General features: G+C 39.6%; 2 protein-coding genes across 10 annotated transcripts in view; one reads left to right on the top strand and one right to left on the bottom strand.

The window, feature by feature from the left end:
• LOC135204199 (uncharacterized) overlaps window positions 1–22,682 on the bottom strand; it is an 89,993-nt gene extending 67,311 nt beyond the window's left edge. Inside the window, exons 1-3 of one of the 6 annotated variants that reach the window (XM_064234290.1) lie at window positions 22,610–22,682; window positions 17,438–17,553; window positions 6,664–7,140 (exon numbers count right to left, since the gene is read on the bottom strand). In XM_064234290.1, the coding sequence (XP_064090360.1) occupies window positions 6,664–7,140; window positions 17,438–17,527 (567 nt within the window). In that variant the 5' untranslated portion in view covers window positions 17,528–17,553; window positions 22,610–22,682. Of the gene's footprint in view, window positions 1–6,663; window positions 7,141–17,425; window positions 17,554–20,476; window positions 20,630–22,279; window positions 22,391–22,534 lie in introns of those variants that run through there. The other 5 variants (XM_064234286.1, XM_064234289.1, XM_064234285.1 and 2 more) reach the window with 5 other exon arrangements.
• Window positions 22,683–24,402: 1,720 nt separating this feature from the next.
• The window catches only part of LOC135204195 (uncharacterized), a 150,042-nt gene continuing 147,141 nt past the window's right edge, over window positions 24,403–27,303 (top strand). For 2 of the 4 annotated variants that reach the window (XM_064234277.1, XM_064234275.1), the window contains exon 1: window positions 24,404–24,892. In XM_064234277.1, the coding sequence (XP_064090347.1) occupies window positions 24,549–24,892 (344 nt within the window). In that variant the 5' untranslated portion in view covers window positions 24,404–24,548. Of the gene's footprint in view, window positions 24,893–27,303 lie in introns of all 4 variants that reach the window. The other 2 variants (XM_064234278.1, XM_064234276.1) reach the window with 2 other exon arrangements.

Raw genomic sequence — 27,303 nt, 5'->3', positions numbered from 1 at the left:
TGGAAAAGCCCGAAAGCATCTGACTCTATCCTCATCCCCCCCAAAAAAAATTCCAAACGGGAGACTAACTGTAACTTCCTCAAGTTTATCAGAAGTCCCAACTCCTGCCAATGATGGAATTTTCTGCACATCCTCTGTGAACTTCTTCTATGAATGTGACCGAAAAAGTCAATATTCGAGGTAAAGAGAGATTTTTTATCCCGACTAGTTGTAGCCATTAACGATGGGGTTTAAGCTGAGAGTACTTAAACACTTGTGTGGCTGTTGAAAACTCGAAGTACGGAGCTGTAAATTGGCACTCTCTCTGAAGACGAAACGAAGAAACTTCTTTGAGCCTCGATGAATTGGGATATGGAACTATGCATCGTCCATATCGATGGACACAATCCAGTCCCCTTGATGAAGGATAAAAAAAAACTGTCTGATTCTTTCCATTATGAATTTTTGTCTTTGGACAAAAACATTCAAAGTGCTCACCTCTAACAAGGGCCTCAAGCCCCCTGAGGCCTCGGGGGACTTACTAATAATCAGTTATAAAATCCGGGAGTTAGTAGGCTACTAATATCTTTAAGGCATGGCCTTCTTCTGCAAGTGACAAAACTTCTCTTGACTGGGCAATAAATGTCTGAATTCTGAATTTCCAGAGTATGCTAAAGCTATTGGAGAGCTGAATAAGGGTGGAACGCTCTCGAAAAGAATGTTGTAGCCTTCTCTCAACATTATACGATCCAAGGTTCTGCTCCTCTTGCTACCCAGTTCATTCAAATTGGCAGAACCTTTCCCCTGCAGGTGCCCGGAGGACTGCCTCTTCACTTCTTAGCAGGGATTTGGAGGAGGATTTCCTAATGGTTCGAGGGTTGATACGTCCTCTTCCCCCAATCTAGGGAATGACCTAGAACTTTCCTTCCCATGAAAGAGCTGAGTGCATGTGGAAGGAGAAGGGTGTGAGCTAGTAGTGGTAACACGAGAGAGAGATAAAGTCCGGGGTTTACTTCATCTGGAGGTCAGAAGCTACCTGAATCACTGCATCCTCAGGAAAAAGGTGTTTACTATCCAGAGGAGGGTAAAGAGGGATAGACCTCTGTGTCTGATACACTATTTGGTGGTGGAAGAACATGAGTTCTCTCGTCTTCTTCAGAATGCCCAACATAAAAGAAGACAATTCCATGGAACTGTCTCGTTAAAGGTCAGTAAAAATCCTCATCCAGCACCGGACATTCCTTGATCTTGCGGCCCAAAGCTCCAACAGTCCAATCAAGGAAGCCCACTACTACAACCACATGGAAGATAATCTTAATTACATCGCCTAATTGTTGTCAAAGAATGTGACGGTGGGAAATTAAAGTTAACCTATCCCTGTTACCTCTTTCAGAAAGCCAAAGGTTAGCTTCCTTCATCGCATAAAAAAAACTAGATAAGCAACTTGGACAAATCTACTTGATTATCTCTAAAAAATGAAGACACTGGCAATGTTGGAGCTACTGGCAAGACAAAGTCAGAGAAATTCACTAGAAAATATCGAAGAGGTGACTTGTAAGTCCTATGAGGAGTTTCCTTATCTCTGTCTTCTTCCTCTTCTTCTGCCAAAAAAAATAGGGGACAAGGCTGTTTGTGGCTGGATAGAAGGAGCAGTATGCTTCATGAAGCCTTGGAGAGAACAAATTTGAAGAATTTGCTACAAAGTAGTAAAGTAGCGAATTGTAGGATGTCTGAGACGACTCCTTATCCTCCTCTTCTTCGGCCGATGAAAATGGAGACAAGTTTGCTTAAGGTTGAACAGGAGTTACAAAAGACTTCCTAAAACCAAAAATACTGTCCAACTTATTTTGAATGGTTGCAATCGAAGGATCTGAGACAGTTATAACTTGACACTGTCAGTAAGACAGAAGATGCAAGCGTTGTCCACGGCTGAGAAAAACTTCCTACTGATCCAGCTACGCCGGGCGCTGATGGACGCTCAGGCACTTATGGATGCTCGGGCGCCAATGGACGCTCATGGATGCTCAGGAGCCAATGGACACTTGGGAGCCAATGGATGCTCGGGCGCTAATGGACGCTTGGGAGCCATTGAACGTTTTGGCGCCATCACTGGTACTTGAGACCAGTGAGCGCTCTTGAAGAAGAGGTAAAACATGCACCAGTAGGCACTACTGCGACGATGAGCTCTCAAACGCTTGTTGAAGCCGAGGCGCCAATGGGTGGTCTTCCACTCTTGCCCCAATGGGAGGCTTGAATTACTTTAGATACAGAAGGCAGGACAGAGTCCCTTCCTGCTCAAGAAGGACGCACAGTCAACAAGAGACGCTCAATTGCTGTACATTTTTTAAGAGCTAGACTCTAACACAAAGGAACTATCTGGAATAGGGAGCATAGGAGGAAAGAGGTCTGGCACCAACAGACAATCAGAACTTTCCCTGCATGCAACCTTATCTGATGGACGCCCAAAGGACAACTTCCTCGAATCTAGGAAAAGGGTATCCTTTCACTACACTGACCCTCTAAGCTGTTGTCATTGTGTGAAAAGCATTCTGGACTGTCCCAGAACCTGCAAGAAGGACGTTGGTCCTCTTGTAACACTCTGGTCTTCTTAGGAGGGACAGAAGGCAACATATTACGAGTCCTCCTTTACAGTGGACGAGACTCTGCAATAAAGTGCTGCTGGCTCAACCCACTTGTGGAAAGACAAAACTCTTCCTTATAGATGCCTTTTCAATGGCACTATGTCACGACCTGGGATTTAACAACAGGACCGCCTGAGGGGGCGACTGTCCATGGGCAAATCCCACTGACCTCCCTTGGGCTACCAGTATGCCTCCTCCCAGGTGCTGGGGAGTTTGACAGGGACATTTGCCTAGGAGAATCTGGGGACGAACAGCACTTCCTCCACTGCACAACACTTCACTGTCAAAGGGTTAACATTGCTAATCTCAACACCACTGGCAATGGTATGGGAAGGAGGCAAGGGAGACAAGCAAAGGAGCATGTGGTACAAATTAAATTTTCACAATAAAAATGACATTCATAAAATAATAATTTTTCAATAATACCTATCCATCAACTACACAGCTATAAGTGGAACTTATAGCTGTGCAACCACTGGACAAGTTATTTCATTAAAATTAAAGAGCTAGTAGCAGGAGAGAAAAAACAACTGGGATTGAGTGTTATCTGACTAGGTGTCCATGTATCACAAGAAAACTACTTGAACACCTGTGTAGCTACAATACTGAGAGCTCGGAACCGCTGGATGCTACTTTGCGCTCAGCGCCGAAGAACGCTATTGGGCGCTCGGCGCCGATGGACACTATTGGGCACTCGGCGCCATGTTCACTACTAGGCGCCACTGGGCGCCCGGCGCCGCAGATCCGCCGGACGCTCATGGGCGCTACTAGGCTCAACTGTACGCTGCCACAGATCCGCTGGACACCTGTGGACGCTACTAGGCGTCCACTACTGGGCTCAATAAACTATCAGATAAATGCATGACATAATCTTACATCAAACATATGGCTAAAGATAAGATCAGCCCGAATAATTCGGACCAGTTAAGCTAAAAGCTTTGAAGGCAAGCGTACTCTTTCGTCATTCTAGCTACTTAACAGTTTTTATTTGATTCAAGCTAAGGCCACATGCTAAATCAACATTACTTTGTTCCCTTAATGGTTTAAGTACAGCCCTCTATGGGGATGTTCTCTCTGTAGTGGGCTCTTATACGTTTTCAAGTTGTTTCCAATAATACTATTACATCAACAATAAAAATATCAATAATAATTTTATTCTTGCTTTTAATAAGATTTCAATAGACCGCCCTCCGAAAATCCATAATAACTAATTCTCTCCTGCTTCATTAAACTTTTACACTGAAATTGAAAAGATTGATAACCGTTTAAATATATTGCAAATTCGTTTAGTGGCAGACATGCTAACAAGCTAAAGTGGTGAAAACACCTTAAAACAATAATTATTAACCCTGCCAACACTTTGTTCCTAACCTCCTCGCTAGGGGGGGCGAGACTGTGTCACCTACACACTTATCAGTGTCGCTCCCATGAATTTTGAATCTATACTGCTGCGAATAACAGAAACTATAGCTATGTAATTACTGGGTAAGTTGCATAATTACAACACAATTATCATTTCTAATTCAATTCAGAGCCAAAGCTCTTCCACCATAAATCATAAGTTTATGCTGTGAAAACATATCAGGGTTTAATTCTGCTATACAGTCCGAGAAGAGTCTGGAAAAACTAAGCCCTATTAATAATAATAATAATAATTCTGTTATAAGGTAAAAAGTTTTGTAACACACTTGCAAATATTTTACCTGACAAATATATCCTACTATGCCACAAAAACTAAATATCTTGAAACATTTGCAATTAATATGGAAAAAATATTTCTACAACCAAATCACTTAAACACTACCTTTTATTGTTACTTAACTTATGAACTTAAGTACAATAAATATATAACAAGGGCCTCCATAACTATTAATGGCATTTCAAAGTGGTCAGATTTTTCCAAGATTCACAGATCCTGATGTCTCGGGTGTCTAATACGATTTGCTCTGAGTCTCCAAGAATTGAGATGGTTCATCTGTACTCAAGGAATGTGGACAGAGAAAACCTAAGAGTCTAATACCATGAACCTCTCTAAGGGACGGGGCTATTGGTATGAGATTCCAAGGATATTGCTAGAAAAGGAAAAGACTACTATGCAAACTATAACTGAAATGAGCAACATTTCTACAAGTAAAAACAAGAGCTCCTGCTTGGAAGGCAGGGTCTTTGCCTGACAGGGCATTAGAACAGTGATGGGTTTTGGTTGTTAATGCATCAGACACAGGAGGCTCCTACCTCTGAAATATGATTGGCAGATTGAATAAGAAGTGTTGTCGTACTGGCCATAAGGGAAGGCTTTCTCAGTACTGGGAACCACCAGCATCAGATAAAGGTCAAATGTGGCACATGCTATGATTATTCTATATCAGACAATAGCCTGTAAAGCATCTATGACACAATAGAAAAGATTTGCCACATGTACAGTTCCTGTCTTGCAAGAATGCACTAAAGGATATACCACAAGAATTTCCTCTGCTGGACAATGCAAACCATAAACTTGAAAGATCTTCCAAGCAGTGTGCTGATCAGTCCTGTACCAGCAGATCCAAATGACGAATGATACTGGATCTCACTTTAATAGTCTTGCAGAAATTGTGCAGACCATGGGAGAGTTTGCACAAGAAGCATCTAACATGAAAGTTGTGTAGATTATCACAAAATGGATTTAGTCTATTTAAACAGAACAGTATACATACCCACAACAATCCTCAGACTGTGCTCCCAGTGATCTAGGACTGTTAGTAAGAAATGCACATTTAAAGGCAATGGACACTCATGAAAGTACCTGCCTGAGAAGCTTCCCACCACAGCTGTTGCATGTGTGCTGCCAACCAGTAACTATCAGTATACGTATACCAAGAACATAGGCCAGTTCTGTGATGGAACACCATGAGAAGAACAACAAAAATAAGAACTGATGGTCAGCCTTCCAACTCTGCCTTCATAAGCTCTTCAGATCCCACTCAATCCCTTGCATACCTGAAGGCCACAGATGAGCAAAATTATACAGGTACAGGTTGCAATTAAAGAAACAAGCAAAAGATTGTTCTAGCATTCCTGACAAACTGAACAAGCACTAAGCTCAAATAGTAAAATGCTCTAATTTCAAGCCTCATAACCCAGTCGAGAACCATAACACCACAGAAAACAGATGCCTTGACTCAATGACGAAAACGAAAAAAATGCATTCAATTAACCACCTTATCACTAAGCTTCAACCGCTTCCTCCAGCCTCTTTAGGACTCCTATATAGAAGGCAATGGTTTTCTCTTAGGATAAAGCATCTCTTCTATGCACTTTCTTTCCTATTTTAATCAGTCTGCATTAGATTTAGGCATACCTGTAGTTTTTTATGCGATACATTCCCCATTAATTTTTAGGAGACTATTTGATACTTCACTGAATTTTCACAATGCATTTCCCATAGCTTCATGATACTACATGCAAATATCAGTGCATGTATCTAAAAAGCTGTATAATGGTGCCAGCAATCAAAATAATGCAAAAATCTGTTGGAAAATATTACAAACAGTTGAGTTACTGGAAATGACAATTATTATTTAATGTTTAATCATGGACTAATACTATCATGAGCTTAAAAGAACTAAATCAACAGCATCCATTGCCCAACAATCTTCAGTCGAGTATGATCTAATCAAAGTACATTTACAGTAATATAGTTCATACAGCATCTGACATTCTAAAATCTCAGAGAAATTTTGTGATTATGTATCACTCTAAACCCAGACTGGTTATATCACTTTAATCAAAAAGGCCTGTGTGTGCAGTACAAACTATTTCTGTTATCACATGGGGATATCAACTAAATCACAGAATCCAAGTAGAAAAAACAATATATCTTTGTCAGCTAAAAAAAATTAAATAAAAATCAATTTTAAAAATTTGCTTGTAACTCACTTTCAGCAGTAAGCCGTGTAAAAGAACATAGTATACATCTTACTATGTAACTATAAAGAGTAAACAGCTGTAAAAAGAAATAATTTCTTTAGCCAGTATTGATATAGTATAAAAACCAACTTACATGTTTTTTGCATTCAGCTTGTTTGACATTTAAAACTTCAGTCAAATGTGAAACTTTGCTTGTTAGTGCCTTTATTCGAATCTTGGTTGACTGGTCCAGAAAGTCATCAAAAATGGCATCTTGAGCTCCACCAAAGTCATCCAACTCTTCACAGTTTACCTTTTCTGGGAGTTCATCAGGCTCTTCTTTCTTATTCTGTTGACATCCAGTTGTCATTGAGGATGCACCAATTTCAGTCCTTACAACAGTTTCCGAAAGAGTATTCTTTTCTATGGAGCAAAGGTTTTGTTTTTCACTGTCTCCACTATGATTATCACTCACATCAACCCATTCTTTTCTTGAAATCTGCTTTGAAACTCTGCTCGACTCACTGCCACTTTTTACCAGAGAATGGCCACTTTCTTGCAGGGTATTACTTTTAAAAAGGAAATTTTGTTCACTTGATGCAGTGCTCCCAGATAATTCAGTCTTACTAACCTGTAAAGTAAGGAAATTCCAAATTCTCAAAAGTGTAAGACAACATTTACATTTCTAAATCATATCACACAGAAACTCACTTCATAATTCATATAAGAAAACTTTCACCAGTTGATTCACTTAAGCTAACTTTTCAAATCACTATAGAACCAAGATCACCGAGTGTTTAATTCGGTCAAGTCCTGGACGAAAGGTACAAGAAAATCTACTTACCTTTACATCAAGAAAAATTTATTAATCAGCATCAGTGCTATAATCATAGAGGGCAATTCTATGAAGACTAATGACATCATGATAATAATAAAAATTACATTTTTTGCTACAGCATTTTAATACAACCTTCTCATTTTATATGACTAATCCTGCAGTCCTGCATCCTCAGGCACATAACATTGAAACAATAATACTCACCAGCTGGCCAAGAACACATGCAGGAACCATAGTGTACCCTATCAACAAGTCACTGCTGCATTTTTACGTGTAACAAGAAGAGTGAGGGTGGGAAGAAGGTAATTTGTGTAATCTGATGGGCTGGTATAAAAAAGTTCTTTTTGATGTCTACATTTTCTTTTGTTTCACACATATTGCATGATTATACATATGCTTGAATAGCTATTTTGGTGGGAGAGCTTCTTGTTAAGCAGTAATTTCAAGTCATGGGTTGTAAATTCTAGAACTTTTATTTCTTTCTTCAACACTAGGTTGAAACAAATTAAGCTGACCTTACCATTTCCATATGACAAAGATGCTATTACCTAAGATTGTTATGGCCCCTAAGAGGTAGAATACATTATGAAGTTAAGGGTGAAGAAACAGGAGGGCTACTACTCTCATCAGGGAAATCATAAGGAACTCATGTGTCAAGTCTCTCAAATAAAACTTCACAATATAGCAAGCAATCTCCACTAAGGATAGTTTAGGATAGTCTTGATCTTCATACTCCTTGTAAAAGCTAATGATATAACTACGGTCCAAACTTTATGACCATTTCTTATTTCATATGCTTGTGCCAAGAAAGTGTTCTTGCAATCTTCCATTCACAGAATTATCACCCAATATGAAATAGTATTCTTCTCTGTCACAGCAATGAATCCTGAGGTATAAGAAAGCCTATATAGTACTAGCTCACATATCTGAATGTGAAGTGCAAATAGAAATAGCACGTAACTCACCTCACAAACTCATCCAGCTGTGGCCAATGCTAGCAAAAATATGGCTTTATCTTAAGGTTCAAATATGATATTGTTATGATACAATAAAGTTTGTTCATACTTACCTGGCAGATATATATACAGCTGTATTCTCCGAAGTCCGACAGAATTTCAAAACTCCCAGCACACGCAGTGGTCGGCCAGGTGGTTAGTACCCATTCCCGCCGCTGGGAGGCGGGTGTCAGGAACCATTCCCATTTTCTATTCAGATTTTTTAATGCCACTGTCCCCGAGGGGAGGTTGGGCGGGTACTTGATTATATATATCTGCCAGGTAAGTATGAACAAACTTTATTGTATCATAACAATATCATTTTGTTCATGACACTTACCTGTCAGATATATATATATAGCTGATTCCCACCATTGGAGGTGGGGAGGGACAGAATAAAAAGGATTTTGGGAAACATTTCACATGCAGATGATAGACATCTTGGTTCCTTACCTGTTAGCATAGCTGACTTCGTGATTACTGTCACCCAAGTCTGCTTTTGCTTTACTAGAGTCTCCAGCAAGGACGTGACCTGCATAGCTGGTGAGATCTAGATGATCTGACAACGGGGGCGTGACCACAATGTGTCTAGACCATATTGACCATACTATAAGAGCAGCAAAGCAAAGAAAAAACCACCACCTGACCTAGCCTAGCAAAGTTAGTCCCCGAAACTTTAAGGCTAAAATAAAGGGCAGTCCGCCTCTAGCGGTCGACCCTACAACCAAAAAACCAACAACCATAATACAAAAGCACACCTATCCATTTTCTAAAGGATAGGATTCGTGCCGCTTCCCGTACCCAAAACTGAATCTGCTGATATGTATGGTCCAAACGAAAAGCAGTTCTCATATGTCACTTTCACATCCCTGAGGTAGTGTGAAGCGAACACAGAGTTGCTTCGCCAAAATGTGGTGCTCACAATGTCGCTGAGCGCCATATTCTTCTGAAATGCCATCGAAGTTGCGACAGCTCTAACTTCATGAGCATTGACTTTCAGAATTTTCAGATCACTATCTGGGCAGGACGAATGGGCCTCCCTGATGGTGCTTCTCAAGAAGAACGCTAAGGCGTTCTTAGACATTGGTAAATCAGGTCTTTTCACAGAACACCAAAGATTGTCCGATTGACCTCTACTTTGTTTTGTTCTATCCAGATAGAATTTTAGAGCTCTGACAGGGCACAGGACTCTTTCTGGCTCCCGACCAACGATACCTGCTAATCCCTTGATATCAAAGCTCTTGGGCCAGGGATTGGAAGGATTTTCGTTTTTAGCTAAAAAGGAAGGACTCAAGGAACAGACTGCATTGCTAATTGCTTGAATCTCACTCACCCTCTTCGCAGTGGCTAGGGTGGTTAGAAAGAGGACCTTCTTCGTTAAGTCTTTCAGCGAAGCCTCGTGCAAAGGTTCAAAGGGACTCGCCATTAAAAATTTTAGAACTATGTCTAAATTCCACGAAGGTGTCTTAACCTGTGGAACCTTTGATGTTTCGAAGGATCTCAGAAGATCGTGAAGATCCCTATCATTCGTTAAATCTAGGCCTCTATGACGGAAGACTGTTGACAGCATACTCTTGTATCCTCTAATTGTTGATACTGCAAGCTTGTCTACATTCCTCAGATGGAACAGGAAATCGGCGATTTGGCTCACAGAGGTCTTGGAGGAGGAAATGCCCTCTTTCCTACACCATCTTCTAAAAACAGCCCACTTAGACTGGTAGACAGATTGAGAGGAAACTCTTCTCGCGGTGGCAATAGCTTTTGCCATCGCCCCTGAAAACCCTCTCGCTCTTGCCAGTTTCTTGATAGTCTGAATGCAGTCAGACTCAGAGCGAACGGGTTTTGGTGATATCTCTCGAAGTGGGGCTGTTTGAGAAGATCGGCTCTTACTGGTAGGATTCTTGGAAAGTCCACTAGCAGGGACATGACCTCTGTGAACCAATCGCTTGCTGGCCAGAATGGTGCGACCAGTGTCATCCTTGTTCCTTCCGACGCTGCTAACTTCCTTGTTACTTCTCCCAGAAGTTTGAACGGGGGAAAGGCGTATACATCCATCCCCGTCCAGTCCCAAAGCATTGCGTCTACTGCTACTGCTTCCGGGTCGATGATCGGAGAACAGTAAAGGGGCAGTCTCTTCATTTTCGAAGTCGCGAAGAGGTCCACTAATGGTCGTCCCCATAGTTTCCATAACTGTTGGCAGACCTCTATGTGCAGAGTCCATTCTGTTGAAATCAATTGATTGCGACGGCTTAAAATGTCTGCTCTGACATTTTGGACTCCTGAAACAAATCTTGTCAGGAGAGTTATGTTCCTCTCTTCTGACCATAACAGGATTTCTCTCGCTATCTTGTAGAGAGAACAAGAGTGTGTCCCCCCCCTGTTTCTTGATATAAGAAAGGGCCGTGGTGCTGTCCGCGTTGATCTGAACAACTCGGCCTATGACTCGTTCTTGAAAGGCTAGAAGTGCTAAGCGAATTGCCTCCAACTCCTTGAGGTTGATGTGCCAAGGCTTCTGTTGCTTTCTCCAGAGGCCTGACACTTCCTCCTTTCCTAGAGTTGCTCCCCAGCCTGTCATAGACGCGTCTGTATATAACACTAGGTCGGGGCTCTGAAGACAGAGGGATACTCCTTTCGACATCTTGGTGGGATTGAGCCACCACTCTAGGTGTTTCTTGACCAACGGGGAGATTCTCAAATTCTCTTCCTAGGTTTTGTTTGTCCTGCCAATTTTCTGCTAGGAAAAACTGTAGGGGCCTGAGATGTAGCCTCCCTAGAGAAACAAACTTCTCCAGCGAAGAAATGGTCCCCAGCAGACTCATCCATTCCTTCGCCGAGCATGTTTCCTTCTCCAAGAAGACTGACACTTTTTCTAAGCCTTTCCGCCGACGTTCTAGCGACGGAAAAGCCCGAAAAGCCACTGAATCCATCTGAATACCCAGATACACGATGGACTGTGTTGGGGTCAGATGGGACTTTTCGTAATTGATCAGGAGGCCTAAAGATTTCGCCAACAGTAACGTAGTCTGAAGGTCCTCCAGTCACCTTGCTCTCGATGACAACCGTATGAGCCAGTCGTCCAGGTAAAGGGAGACTCGTATCTTCGAGAGGTGAAGCCACTTTGCCACGTTCCGCATGAGAAAAGTGAAAATCATGGGAGCTGTGCTCAGTCCGAAGCGTAGAGCTCTGAACTGGAAGACCTGTCCTTTTAAAATGAACCTGAGAAACTTCCTGGACTGGGGATGGATGGGGACATGGAAGTAAGCATCTTGGAGATCCAATGACACCATCCAATCCCCTGGTCTCAAGGCCCCCAGGACCGACTGCGATGTTTCCATTTTGAAGCTCTCTTTCTTCACGAAAAGGTTCAGACTGCTGACATCTAGGACAGGCCTCCATCCCCCAGACTGCTTCGGAACCAGGAATAACCTGTTGTAGAAGCCTGGGGAATCTGTCAAGAGCACTCGTTCTACGGCTCTTTTCTCGATCATCTGATCTAATAAATCGAGTAGAATCTGTTGCTTCTGCGGCTGATAAGATGGTGACAGGTCTATAGGCTTCATGCTCAACGGAGGCATGGAGAGAAAGGGAATTTTGTATCTCTTCTCTATAATCTTGAGGGACCAGGCGTCCGTCCCCCTTGCTCTCCAAGCCTCTGCAAAGAGAGAAAGTCTCCCTCCCACTGGTGCCTGAAGGGCAAGGTTGTCACTTCTTTCCCCTTTGCTTTGCGGGGGTTCTGCCTCTAGCAAAGCCCCTTCCTCGTGTAGAAGCTCTTGATGGTGCACTGCCATGAAAGGGCTTAAAATTCTTCTTTGGTACTTGAGCTACTCGAGAAGAGGATTGCGCCGCAGGAAGTCTAGATGATTGAGACAGCAAATCCTGTGTCGCTTTCTCTTTCAGGTTCACAGATAAATCCTTTACCATATTTTCAGGAAAAAGATGGGAAGAAAAGGGGGCGAATAATAACTGCTTCCTGCGTAGGAAAAACTGATTTAGAAGTAAAACTGCAGAAAAGCGCCCGTTTCTTTAATATTCCCGTAGTAAAGTGGGCAGCTAACTCATTTGAGCCATCCCTTACTGCTTTATCCATACATGACAGGACGCTCGATAATTCTTCTAGTGACACTGATTCTGGGCTCTTAGCTTGCAGACCTAAAGCTCCTAAGCACCAGTCTAGGAAGTTAAATACTTCCAACGTCCTGTACAGTCCTTTTAGATGGTGATCTATTTCAGGCATAGTCCATGAAACCTTAGCTGAGGACAGGTAAGATCTCCTCGGTGCCTCGACCAGGTTTGAGAAGTCACCTTGCGCAGACGAAGGAAGTCTCAACCCTGTTTCTTCTCCGGTCTCATACCATATACCGGCTCTCCCGTTTAGCTTAGCTGGAGGAAGCGCAAAGGACGTCTTTCCTTTCGTCTTCCTTGATTCCATCCAATCATTCATTCTCTTGAACGCTCTTTTAGTAGAAAACAAAGAAGCCATCCTAACAAAACCCGGAGCTTTTCTTGTCTTGGATGAGGATAGTTGCGATGGCGGTGAGAGAGGAACTGGTGCTTGGAATTTTTCCGAAAACAATTCCTTCAGTAAGCGCGTTAACGTGCTATAATCCATAGATGCTTCAGAAGGCTCTTCCTCTTCTGCAGGATGTGTATCGTTAGAAGACTCTCCTTGATCTTGACGGGCCGAAGTTTCTTTAGCTAAACAAGAAGCGCTTATCCTTTGAGGCTCTGTACGTAAGGGGGAGCTCCTATCCGTTGAAGGAATAGACGAGACAATGCGCGAATGTTCCGCTGTTGTCCTTGAAAACTTAAGACTCTCTTGTAAAGCCTTGTCTTTCAAAGCCATCAGTGGCAAAGGTTCTTCAAAAGTTTCCTTGCGGGATTCCTGCCGGGCTCCTCTCAGTTGAGTACGTTTATCTTTCTGAGAATCCCGATTAGCCAGACGTCTATCGTCATCGCGAGCGCCCTTGCTAAGGGAGCGAGACTTAGGACTCGCAGGAAGTCGCGCGTCTTTCAATGAAAGCTTTCAATCCCGCTGGACTCTAATGTCTATAAGACTTTTATCCATCAAAGAAGCATCCTCAAAAGCGTCCTAAAGCGGGACATGCTCTATTGGACGTCGAGCGTCCTTAAAACTTCGCTTAGAACGCTTAACTTGCATCGGGGCGTCCTCTCGAGCGTCCTGGTGAGTCTTACGATCTCTTTTCAAGCGTTGCGAGTTCTCATATTCTAAAGCACGAGCCTCCCGTCGATATTTATACAGTACTTCTCTTTCTTGAGGGGTAAGATCAGAAACATAATCTAAACATTGCTCTCTTTGACTTCTAGAGCCTTCTCGAACGTCCTGATACTTCTGGTGTTGGTAGGCTCTCTCATGATAGAAGCGTCGAGTTGATGCAGAAGTCCGGCGAACGTCGACACGAGGTTTCTCTTGATCGTTCTCAACCTCCTGACAAAAGCGAGGGCCGCCTGTGCGACACCTAACGCTTCTGTCCCCATCTCCCCTTCTGGAAACTCTCTCTCCGGAAACACTTGCGTGTTCTCGGTCGAGTCTGAAGAATCCAGAAGAGGACGACGAAGGGGAGGCTAAGGAACGAGGTGAAGCCGACAAGGGTTGTTTCGATCTTTTAACAGGAAGCCAAAGATCCTTTCTACGTCTTTGGGGCTCCTCTTCTCTTCTTGCGAAGAAAGCCAACAATCGTTGACGCAATTGCATACGAGTCTCATTAGATGGTGAAGTTCCACGTTCAGGAGAAGGACTCATCATATGCAAAGAAGGGCGAATTGAAGCCCTCTTCCTCCTCTGAACACTAAGACGATGATAGTTCTCAAAAGCGTCCTCACCAGAAGACGTCCTGCATCTCTTCTTAGGCGTCAAGTCTTCTAAGTGTTCGGGTGATGATGGATGAAAGAACAGGACGAGAAGTAGGACGTGAAGCTTCCCCTTCCTTAAAACCTCTCCTAAGAGGACGAGAAAGACGCTGGCCGCCTGTGCGACATCTAGTGTCAATCTCGTTCTCCTCGTGAGAGGCCCTCTGAGAGCTCCATCCCCGGTAAGGAGAGGACGAAAAGCACTCCTTCAATATCCGTGCTCGTTCACACGCTTCGGCAGCCTGGGAAGCGTCCACAGGATCTGCTGAAGGGACGCCAGACCGTTGGGAATTTCCCGTAGCCCTCCTTCGGTTTTCGACATGTCCATTCCCTGAGTCCTGGGAGTCCGACAGATGTCTATTCCTAGAGGCACTATGGGACCGATCTGATGCCCCCTCCACTACACTAGGGGCACTAATGTTTCCACTACACTTCACTGTGGTCTTCAATGCACTCACTTTTGATTCTAGTGCACGAATCGACTCCATGATGGAAGAAAGGGCAATACCTTCTGAAGCAATAACTTCATTGCCCGAAGGCAAATACATAGGGTTAGATGTAACAACCTCTACAGGAAGGTTAGAATGCGAATTACTACCCTTACTTTTCACAGAAGCACTTCTGGAGGAAGATCTTCTGATTCTATCCCTTTCAAGCTTACGAACATACGAATCATAAGTCTTCCATTCATTTTCAGTCAACCTTTCACACACTTTACACCTATCATTCATCAAACAAATATGATCTCTACATTTCGTGCATACTGTATGAGGATCCACCGAAGCCTTCGGTAGTCTCACCTTACACCCTTCTTTCATACCCACCACTCGAAAATACTATACCAGAATCAGACATTCTAATAACTTCCAATCGACGATTGCCAATCCAACTTTGCCAATACGATTACCCAATATCCAATGTACAGCGAAAGTCAGCTAACGAGTTTCGAATTCTAGCAGGGAACCAACAACGATGTTGCCGGTTCAGTGGCAGAAAAAAATCTGACGAAAATGGGAATGATTCCGAGCACCAGCGCCACGGGAGCGGGGTGGCGATCACCTGAACTACCAGTGATCTAGCGGTTGCCGCGAGTTTTGAAAAATTCTGCCAGTGCGAACAGAGAATATAGCTTATATATACCTGCCAGGTAGTGTCATACATGAAAAACAATCACTCCTTTTACTCGAAGAATTTGATTTCTCACTACGAGAAACAGATCTCCTTACACGATCTTTCTCCAGTCTCTCAACGTATTTCATAAAGACCTTCATTCCTTCCTCTGATAAATTCTCACATTCAATGCATCTATTCTCCCAAGTACACACATTCTCCCTACATTTCTTACAAACGGTATGAGGGTCGACCGAAGCTTTCGGCAGTCTTACCTTACACCCCTCTTTTACACACACTCTAAACATACTTCCCGAGTCAGACATCTTAAAGAACAATCCAAAGCGAATGCCAAGCTAACGTTTCCGAGTACAATACCAAAATCCAAGATCAGTCAGCAACGAGAATGAAAATTCTCAGCAGGGAACCACCAACAATGTTGCCGGTTCGGCTGGCAGAGAAATCTGGCCCAATTGGGAACGGTTCCTAGCGCTAGCGCCACGGTAACGGGGTGGTGGTTGGTTGCCTGAACTACTAAAATAGGTTACTAGCGATTGCCGCGAGTTTTGAAATTTCTGCCAGGTGGAACAGAGAATATAGCTATATATATACCTGCCAGGTAGTGTCATACATTAAAAATCTGGTGGGAATAAGGCAGACCTACAGCCTTTATTGGTTGACACAGATAACTTCCCTGTTCACTCAAAATAATTAGAAAACCTGCTACTTTAAGATCAAGCTTTGAGAGGATCTACAAGATTTGCCTGATCTGTCAATAACCTCTGTTGCCCTCTCTGGAAACCCTTACTTAATTAGGTATAGCCTGGTAACCTCAGCAAGTGAAGGTGGAGTTGGTCACTGCTCAAGTAGTTTCTTCCACTCTGGTCATTCTCAAGCTTTGTCTACCAGCAGTGACAACAGGTTTGGATACCATTCATGCTTGGGCCAAAACAGAGCAGTCATCATCCCTTGTCTGGGACCCATGTTATTGGGTATCATTTGCCTAAGTTGCCTGATCTGGGAAGGCCCACCAATTATTTGCCAGGTTTTTGTTGAAAGGCACAAAATATCAACCAACAGAGTATGCCTGCCTCAAAAAACATCAATGTAAGTACTTATCACAAAAACTGAAGGGGTTTCAAGAGGATTCTTAAGACAAAGACATACCCCCTTCATTACCTTTCTTAGATCTTTTGTATCTTTGGTTAGTTACTGTTACACAATCCAACCCCTACACAATTAAAAAAAGTCCAGGAGAGAATACTTACCTGCTACAAACACAATGCATGGGGGTCTTTCTCTACGACTGCAATAAAACTTTGGTATTATAACCACAAGAACTGTCTTTGAGCTACTATATTGAATGTTTATAACTATTGAACATAGCTCATAATAAACCTATGCTAATACTGAATACTTTCTATAAACAGTACAATCACAATCTGCTGACCTAAGGCAAAAATCTGCAACAACACAAAAAAAATATTCAGTAAGTTATTACAGAGTAATATTCAAATCAACAGATAATTAGTAACACCTTATAGGCCTTGGCACTAAGGATCAAATTATATAACACTAATAGCCTGAACTAAAATGAGATAAATAAATTGAAAACTATCAAAACACTGAGGTGAATGGATGGATATTAAAAACGAACAACCATACTTGAAAAGCAATCATTACCCACACCTCTGACACCTAAAGAAAACCAATTAGTAACTTTCTAACTGCAATTAACATACTATAATGGAAATTTATTTATTATCTTAAATCCATCCTAAAAAAGAAAATATCAAAAATTTGATAATGAAAAAGGAACTGATGGAAATGAACTGTGGCAAATCAATATGGATATTTTTGGAGTACGGTTTAGCTACTGCACAGTAAACTTTATGAACTGTGGTTCCCCGATGTACACCTGGTCCATAGACAAGTTCTCTCCTGTTTTAGTGGTGTCTGTCTGGAGCTCCGAGGACTGCAGGATTAGGCATATGTATACTGATGATATTGAAAAGATTGTATTGAAAGATGACTTCAGTAATATATGTACAGGTAATTATATAAATGAAAATATTGAGATCATGCATAAAACAGTTATTCTTCACCTTTTCACTAACCACTTTAACGGATCCTTTCCTACACAAGTTACGCATCCTCTCATCAAGTTCTCGGTCCAGTTGTAGCAATGCCTCATCATCTGACAACATTTTGTTTCACTGATGTTTGATATCACCTGTATGAATACGAAATTTTTCATACTATTTAAGGAAATAAATCACTGAAAATTCAGCTTAATACCAATAGCAAGATTGCATACAAAACAGGAAAAGTTTAAAAAGTAAAAAAGTATACTACAGTATATTGCACATATTTCATGTCACAACAGTATATTGTACATATTTCATGTCACAACAGTATATTGTACATATTTCATTTCACAAAGATAATTTTCATGGCCCTAAGGCAGGGCTCTCCAAACTATGGCCCGCGGGCCACATCCGGCAAGCCACATAATTTCATCTGGCCCGGCAAACAAATCCCTGTGTGGTGGCCTTGAAAAAATAATTATCGCACGACTGGCATCAGAATGTGAATGGATTTGGAAATTTGCATTTTTGCAGATATGACAGGTCATATGAATCAATTGAATCTGAAGTTGCAAGGCAAAACAAATTTGATCAGTGACTACTTTGTTCATGTCAAGGCATTCAGGACAAAACTTGCGCTACTTGAAGGCCAGGTGAAAGTTAAGAATTTTGCTCATTTTCCATGTTGTGAAAATTTCATGCAGAAAATAAAGTTGAATTTCCTTCTTCATTTGCAAATGAAATAATTTCAGAGTTGAAAAAACAGTTTCAGGAGCGATTTGCTGACCTTGATCCCAAAGCAAATGAAATCAGGCTCTTTCATAATCCATTTGACTGCAATGCTGAAAATCTTCCAACTCAATTTCAAATGGAAATTATTGATCTCCAGGCAGTGAAAGATAAGTATAGAGAAGGAAATCTGATTGAGTTTTATAAATGCCTGCAGCCAGATCAGTTTCCAAATTTGATAAAGTTTTCTTGTAGTTTTGAGTCCATTTTTGGTACAACATACTTGTGTGAACGAACACTTTCCAAAATGAAGTATGTGAAATCTAACTATCGAACAAATTTGTCTGATGATAATTTGAAATCAATTCTTACAATTGGCTCATGTAATCTGGAACCTGATTTCAATGAAATTTTGAAGTCAAAACGTCAGTATCATTCGTCACAATAATTTGGTTGCATAAAAATAAAGGCAGGAATCTATTTAGTTTACCCTGATTTTTTCCAACAAGATATGTTTTAATTTGTCCATGTTTAACTGTAATATTTGAGGAAATGAAATTACTGACACTGATTTTTTTTGCTTTGGCCCGCATAAATGTGGGAAATATATAATGTGGCCCTTACATTGAAAAGTTTGGAGACCCCTGCCCTAAGGCAACAGATTACTGAAGTATCCTGAATCCATATGACAGACACTGCATGTTACAAATGCAAAAGATGCAGAAAATACTGAGAGAAAGATTTCCTTTGCAACTTTTATTTTTTTAAATTAACACAAACAATGCTCCAAAAATTAAAAAACAAGAAAAATTGCATGCTGGCCCTTAGTCAGCTTTAAGGTTGAATCTCCATTTACTTTTTTAATCGTATCAAGCAACCTGAAGGATACAAAATGACACATTCACCGCATCATGAATAAGTTACTCGACATGTCTTGCCAAAGGGTCAAAGAATGCTGCTGCTTTGAACAGAAGATTGCTGTTGCCTATAAACCCTACTTTTCTCTAATACAGTATATATAGTAATACCTGTCAATTAGAGCTTTCTGTAGACTTTTAGATTAAAGTAATGACTTATTTTTGGCTTTGTTTTCAGATTAGTATTTTCCTGTGGAAACATGCACTTAGAAAGATGACAGAAAATTTTATCTCATGAAACTATACACCCTTTATTATAGAAAGAATGTATTTATAGAATTTTATCGTTTGTCTTCATCAAGTTCTTTGTTGCCTATTGTCCTTAAATGTCCATTATAATCTTCCACCCATTAGTCTAAATACCTAAAGTTAACAAATTAACTTGGATAAGAGGTTAAACCAGTCCTAATTTGGATAAGAGGTTAAACCAGTCCTGCAATCTTCAATTCCACCTTTGTATTTGCAGACAGACATCATTTGTATATTGTAAGAACAAATACCCTATCAAGACATTATAGTTGGTATCCACACAATAGGACAGGAACATCCTAGAAGTATGAAACTGCGAAGCCAAAAGTTAAATAATATTGTCAGATTTTGGCAGCTACAAACTCTAACATCACAGTTACCCAGAAAAGTCACTGCAGCCCACCTATGTTATAGCATTATAGACATGAATAAAGGGCATAGGATGCTAGTGTTCTACTGTACCTATTCATGTTCAAATTAAGAGATTTGAAGAGAAAGATGAACGATGCCTCGAGTTCTGTTAATTCAATTCAGAAAAAGTTATAAGTGTAAAAATGGTAGCTATACCACCAGCCTGCCTGAAATCTACAACTTTACATAGAAACCAGGGGCTTAAAATAGAACTCAAGTTTAGCTTTAGCCTGTAGTATACCATAAACATGGCACAGTTTGCCAAGCCGAAGCTAAAGCCACAAGGAGGCAAACCTTAGTGCAAAATTCCTTATAAGATTCCTCTTATGGGGAAGTATGAAGCTATTTGACTGATGTTCCACTTCCCCAACTGAAGGAAATTCCTTTCATTGCATCATGCACAGTTCACGAGAGGCAACAATCAAGGTCATTTGCCATAATTCCCATCTTTTACCATCCTTCATTCCACTAACCAACCTAACTTTGATAGCTTTGTTTTGTTCTACCTAGTATTCAAGCTTTGCTTAAACCAAAAACATCTGGGCCGGTAATAATAATAAGGTCCGCCCATAAAAACACCTAAAAATAAAAATCATAGTAGGGGAACCAACCGACTAGACTAGCTGATCAAGTTTTCACCGCGTGTGGATCCACCCTCCAAAAAAGTACTTTAACACATCCTGACACCGGAGATGGGCACCAGTCATATTTTAAGATTAAACAGAAGTTAATGAAAGTCTAGCCATGCGCAGTGCAAACATACCTCCATGACCCTTTTGAAATTTTTACTTATAACACCAAAAATGTAGAAGATTGACGCCATCTTGATGTTAGCGGAGTCGCTGGTGTCAATAAACTTTCCATTCTATGTGCTAAATCCGCACACCACTTGTACCCACAGATGCTGGGGCACTTTCTTCACAACAATCATCAACAATGATGACACCCGTGAGGGATCCAAAGAAACTGACGCTTTTTCGGTAGAAAGAAGAAGTGTGCACTACATAATTACTTAAATAAATAGTTAAACGGCAGTATAAGGTCATAAATTGCATAAATTTTTTACATATCCATGACTATTAATTTGGAAATATTCGTTGTTGAAAAAGTAAATAGATTCCTGATTCAAATATCAACAGTTTTGCTGTGAACAGTACCTACGGCCTTGTTCGCGCTCTTCTATTGTTTATCAGTGTTGCCAATTGTTAAGTGTTTACCCTCCAAACTGGGTATAAGACTTACACAAAACTGGGGAAATAAGTGAAAATAGCATATCTATTTGTAGTATATATACATATTAGAGCAATTTTATCATTATTGCATTACTATGACTACTAGGATTCATTGAAACAGTTTGTAAATGCATTGGCACATGTGTGAAGCTCCACAAAATTGGCAACAATGACATTTTGCCATCGTCTGCTCGTATCTACTTTTTCGGGGTCAATTTGGTTGTAAAAAGGGATAACAGACATGAATTAAAATAAACATTCTGAAGAAACAAAGTTAAATTAAACTTAATAATGAGTAAGGTAAACAATCAAGGGAATAAAGCTTTGCATCTCATAAACGGTGTAGTCGTGTGTTTGTGGAGTGAGTGCTTAGGAACCAGGAACAGTAACGTAGTTAAAGTACAATTTGGAGTGAATTAAGACCAAAATGTTTATAATTACAATCAAATAAGCACTGGAGTTTCAGTTGTGATGGCAGTAAGGCTAAAACCACCGATTACAAGGTAAAAATAAATTTCAGTTCAAACCATGACCCTGGGAATAAGAAGTTTCGTACTTTCACTAATATAGACAACAAAATGTTGTTTTATTGTGCTGATTATAACTGCAATCTTGAGTAAGATCAATAAACGTTACATAGGCTATACGTATACGCTAACATTGTTGAAATGAGTGCTGGAAAGGCTGGAAAGATGTTGGATCCTTACCGGTTACGAACAGCACCTGTCGGTGGACGCCATATTGGATTTAAAAACTGCCTTGAAAACATATTTTACGAAGACCTCACATGACTATTTTTGTTCGTATGGTGCTTTCATATATCACATTATGTTGACGAAACTTCAATCTTTTGAATGGCATGCTTAAAGATTTAACTGTATTCTTGTTTCGCCAAATAAATATAGAATGAATAAGCCTGATCCACCCGATGACGATGGATCCACTGCAGTGTTTTCTCCTATTCCCCTACCTCAAAGCTGAGGAGTGCCCATCAATGCAGGACCAGCATCCTAGGTTAGGTTAAGATGCAAACTAGTATAAATTGGCCCACCACTGTCACACTTTGCAGCATGAAAGGGAAGTTAAGAGTTAGGCTAGCTAAGGTTTTACAGGTGTAACAAGAGGAAAACCTCCCTGTTGCATCTACTAGAGAAGGTTAAAGAAAGTGAGATGGAAGAAAAAGATGATGAATGGAGGGATGTTATTAAAAAAAGGAATGAAGGGGGTTACAGCTAGGGCTCGAAGGACGAGACAAGGAAGCTTAGGCTAAGTACTCATTAATGCCAGAGGTGCTATGATCGGAAACAGGTACCCCCTAACAAGGCGTCACATACCTACTAGTAGTAATGGTTAAGGAGGAGAGAAGATTGGGTCTATGGGACCAGAGACCACTATTCAGTTACTACTAAAGAGTAGGTAGTTCGAAACTTCTACTCGAACTTAGGAGCTAGGTAGGTATTGTAGTAACCTAGCTAGTAGGTAGCTAGGTCACTCATCCACAAAAGGTCAACTCAACGGCCTAATCAAACAATTATTCAACACTCAGTTTGAATGATTAACAATAAAGATAGCTGACTCCAGAAACTTACCGTGTGTAGAATACTTCCTAAACAATTCAAATATATATTAAGTTATGATCACAAACGATAAGTCGATAACAACACCTGTTTGTTTTGACGTTTTGAAAATGTCACCGCGAACTATAACTGTGTGGTGTTACAGTTCACTTCCACCTGGCAGAGTAAGAAATCTTTTTGCCGTACATATTATTATTATTATTATTATTATTATTATTATTATTATTATTATTATTATTATTATTATTATTATTATTATTATTATTATTATTATTATTATTATTATTATTATTATTATTATTATTATTATTATTATTATTATTCATTAAGATGAGCGCTATTCATGAGAAACAAGCCACAGGGGCTTCATTTGAAAGGAATACAGAAGGTAAATGGACATACCTAAAGATGAGAGCTGGTGAACAAGAAAAATAAATTAGCAATATAATAATTAAATAAATAGAAAAAAATGTAAGTAAATTATTACTTGTAAGTAGGTATATGGTGTCAGTTTGAAAAGAGTAGCAGAAGGTAATAATAATAATTATAGAAAGAAGAGGTCTGTTATAAGAAAAGAAAAAATAAAATAACATTGATAAATAAATATAAATGTAAGTTATTACTTGGAAGTAATTTATCTCTTCGTCTTCACTTGAAGTGATAATCATATGTATGTATATATATATATATATATATATATATATATATATATATATAATGTAATCCTTTCTTTATTAATTATATATATTATATCTATATATATATATATAGATATATATCATATATATATCTATATATATATAGATATATATATATATATATGAGAGAGGAGATACACATCTCCACAAGTGTAAGACTTGAATTAACATGAAGGGTTTTAAATACAATGGGCCATCGGCCTAATGACCCAGAGTGTATATAGAACTTCATTAGCGAAAGTGTAAGGAAATACTGACAGAAAACACATATAAGTGTAAGAAAATTCAACTTTATAATTATACGACACGTGTCTACTGATGCCAAGAGGTAGTTACTTTAGAAAAAATTTAGGCAAAATGGAATTTTAATTTACTCTGTTTTAAAGTTATTTTGTTCAGTTTCGAAAGATGCACAAGCTATGGCGTGAATTATTTATTCCAGATCTATTTGGGATTTGTACAATAAAACCATTTTACTTATTCATTAGTTAGTCTTAGACAAAGAAGTTACTGCATGTTTGAACGCATCTGATCGACCACTGAAATTAGCGCCTGTGTTTTTCATCTCTGGCTGTACTGAGTGTTATACAATAGATGACATCGTCTGAAGTTGGCTGAAACTCATATTTCTACTCGGATATATTTCCATCTTAGATATACTTTTTATGATACAACTAAATGTCACCGTGATTCATGTGAACGCTGAATATAAAATAAAAAAAACCAAACAAAGAAAAAAAATTTCTTTAGAATGTTAGGATCTTTGTTCTTTTGGACTTTAATTTCCTATGAAAATAACTACAAAATACCATAGAATTATATACGTTGAATAACAATGGGTGATAATGTATCTAAGAGTTAGATAAATATATGCAAAAAATGACTACAGGCAACCATTTTTAAATCTCTTTGTCTGTAGAGTGACGTCGTGTTCTCCATTTTGGGTGTCGGCGCGGCTTTAGGGCGCAGTGCAGAGAATGTCATCTTCTTTAGTATAGAAAAACCCAAAGATATAACAGTTTTCTAACCCTTAATCTATAACTATTCTAAATTTATCAGGATTTTATGAATATAAAGAAGACAAAATTACATTTCCATGGGAAATAAATTTGTGTCTTATTTATAATAAAGGAACTATGGTATCAGTAGAGGCGGTGCTGTACCAACCCAGGACAGCATTAGACGTGTACCATTTAGGGGCCAGCCAGCTGATTGTTGGTTCAGCTGATTGTGAAGGCAAGATGGTGGAATCGAATTAAGTGCTCGCTGCTCTCGTATCTTTCGTGGTTTACCAAGACCCTCTTTTTCGAGATCGCGTCCATAATGTTATGGATGTAGTGGGTGAAGGAACCATACAGCTTTCTGATATGGTTACTATGAGGGGGGACGGCGTGTCTTTGGCGAATAGTGGTGGTCAAAGTAACGGAGTGGTGGGGGTCGGGGTCTCGGGTGGTAGTGGTAGCGGTAGTAGTGGTATCATCGGCGAATCAAAGACACTAGCGACCATTCACAACAATAATAATAATACCAATAATAACAACCAGGCTCTGGTAGAGTGTCACTCCAACGGAACGACGTCTTCGGCGACGAATGGCGACGCCCAGTGGAAAATGGTGCCCCAGGACTCGTCCAAGATGAACAAGATCAGGGAAATCGTCGAGAACTCTGCCAGGTGAGAAAGGGCTTTTTGCACTCCATGTTAATCTGGTGACTGTTTTCTCTGTGTTTTCTGAGAGTGTTCTCCTCCTGGAATTATCCTCGAGTAAATTTTGTAAGTGCCAACTCTTTTTAAGCTGGTTGAGGCTAGGACATGTTGTACTTTGCTAATTCTTAGTAGCCTTGGCAACGTCAGTCATACATGCTTTGTCCGCTGCGTTAGTTACGTCGACTTTTCAACTTCTCAGGGTTCCCTGATGTCTCAGCTTACAATATCATACCAAAGTTGTCTTAATTATCGTAATATAACATGTTATCGTACAATTATGGTTTCTATAAATGTTGTTTTTCACCAATGATATTGTATTTGTATTAATAAAGGTTAAGCAAACTTCGCAATATACTATTTCCTGTTTATTCGCATACCTAATAATTGAAAAAAAGAATGTAAAACAAAAACGTTAATTTTCTGTAAGTTATGTAAAACTGAAATAATAAAATGAAAACATTGATTTTCAGTATATAAAAACAATATCTAGGTAGGCCTACTCTGCTAATGATTATAAGGTACATGTCCAGTAATGTAAAATTAGCCTATAACAAACGAGCCTCCAAATTATAATTATATAGATCAATGTGTAACAGTACATCATAACATTTTAAGTTGTTGATGCTCATTTATTTAGAGGTCTGTAGTCCATAGAACATGACATAGCTAGTTTGTAGAACCAGAAGACTATTCTAGGTACTCACATTTAGGCTAAATTTTAGTTTGTTTGGGTTCAGCAATAAATGCTAAGTTACAAATGTATAACACAACACACACACACATACATATACGTATACCTATATATACTCTTATACACTATACACTTTCAGTCCTACACAACTGACTGCCACAAACCACAATCAATTTCTTTCAACACTAATTATAACAACAGTGAACAGTTCACAACTGTCGACTCAAATTCAAAAAATTGTGTCATGATTCATGAGTGTCATGAAACAGAGTTGCCAGTTACTCTGTCAGCGTTGCCAACCTAGATGATAGTACAGTTCTCATGAGCAGAGAGGTGCGTTGCTACATTACCTACTCAGAATCAACTTGCGTGGCCGCCAATGATCTGGCTAAAAAGAAAAGAAAAAAATCTAATTGTAAGAGAGGAAAAGAAGACCAGATTTCTCCCATTATTAAATTTTTTTCAGAAATGACAAAAATTTGCAGATTATACATTTCCAGTAGATTATTTTCACAATTTAGGGAATTATCGCATATCATACACACAGTATTGTTCATCGAACAGAGGGTCAAATTATCGTATTTGTGCAATAATCATGGCACGTCTGGGAACCGTGCAACTTCCTAACTTGGATCGTATTAAGTCAGCCCAATAATAGTAAAGGTTGTTGCATTCGAATTTGGGTGAACTATTTTAATAATTTTATCTTGACATGAACCATGATAAAATGATTCTACTCAGCAGCAGAATTACAGCTAGTATCAACCTCGTTACTTATGACAACCAAAAAAATGTTGCCCACTTGGTCCCGTTTGTTAATATATACTAGGTAGAGGTAGAACAAAGGACCAATTGAAGCAAGGAACCCCCCCAAAAAAATTTTCCTGCGAACAGAAACACACTCATAACTTAGCTAAACAGAACTCGGGTACTGACCAACCATCTTTCTAGTTTTCAAGTCATTTTATCAGAAACATCGTAATGGTTGTATCAGTTTAAATGAAAAAGCATACATCCCATTTTTCCTTCACTGTTCAAAATAAGTTTTATACAGTATCAGAGTTTTCAGTCCCAATTTCATCAACTCCTCATCAAATGAAGAAATGGGTGGTATTTAAACAAAATTAGTTCCATTTGTAGTACTGATGTATAGATCCCAGTACGTATTTGTGGACATTGCAAAAATTTTCTTGTGCAAATTAAGTACTGTATAGTAAGCTAGAAATTAGAACCTATAGAAAATTTCCAAAATCATTATTATTATTATTTCAAGCCAAGCTGAAATCCCAATTGGGAAAACAGTATACTATCTTACTAGCCTAAGGGTCCCAGTTTTGAAAGCAGCAAAGTATACAGAGAAGGAGATTGAGAAATATAATACTAAAAAAAAGAAATGATAATGAAATACATACAGACAAAATGGATAACTGTTAATAGAATAAATAATGTAGTTCACTAGTAAATAAGATAGCTGTACACAATGAAGTAAGACTCATGGTAGTTTGCTTCTAAAAGCATGCGCACTAAGTTTGGACTTGTGATTACCACAATTCTAGTACAAAATTACCATGTGTTTTAGTTTATAGCTATGGGCTTATGTTTTTATTGTCCATGTATTTAGTTGTTGCATGTGCAATTACTGTACATATATACAGTGCAATTATTAATGTTTTTTATGCTTGTTTTA

This window comes from Macrobrachium nipponense, chromosome 44, assembly GCF_015104395.2.
Source record: "Macrobrachium nipponense isolate FS-2020 chromosome 44, ASM1510439v2, whole genome shotgun sequence".
Classification (NCBI taxonomy): Eukaryota; Metazoa; Arthropoda; class Malacostraca; order Decapoda; family Palaemonidae; genus Macrobrachium; species Macrobrachium nipponense.
This window is presented reverse-complemented; position numbering and strand designations above follow the sequence as displayed.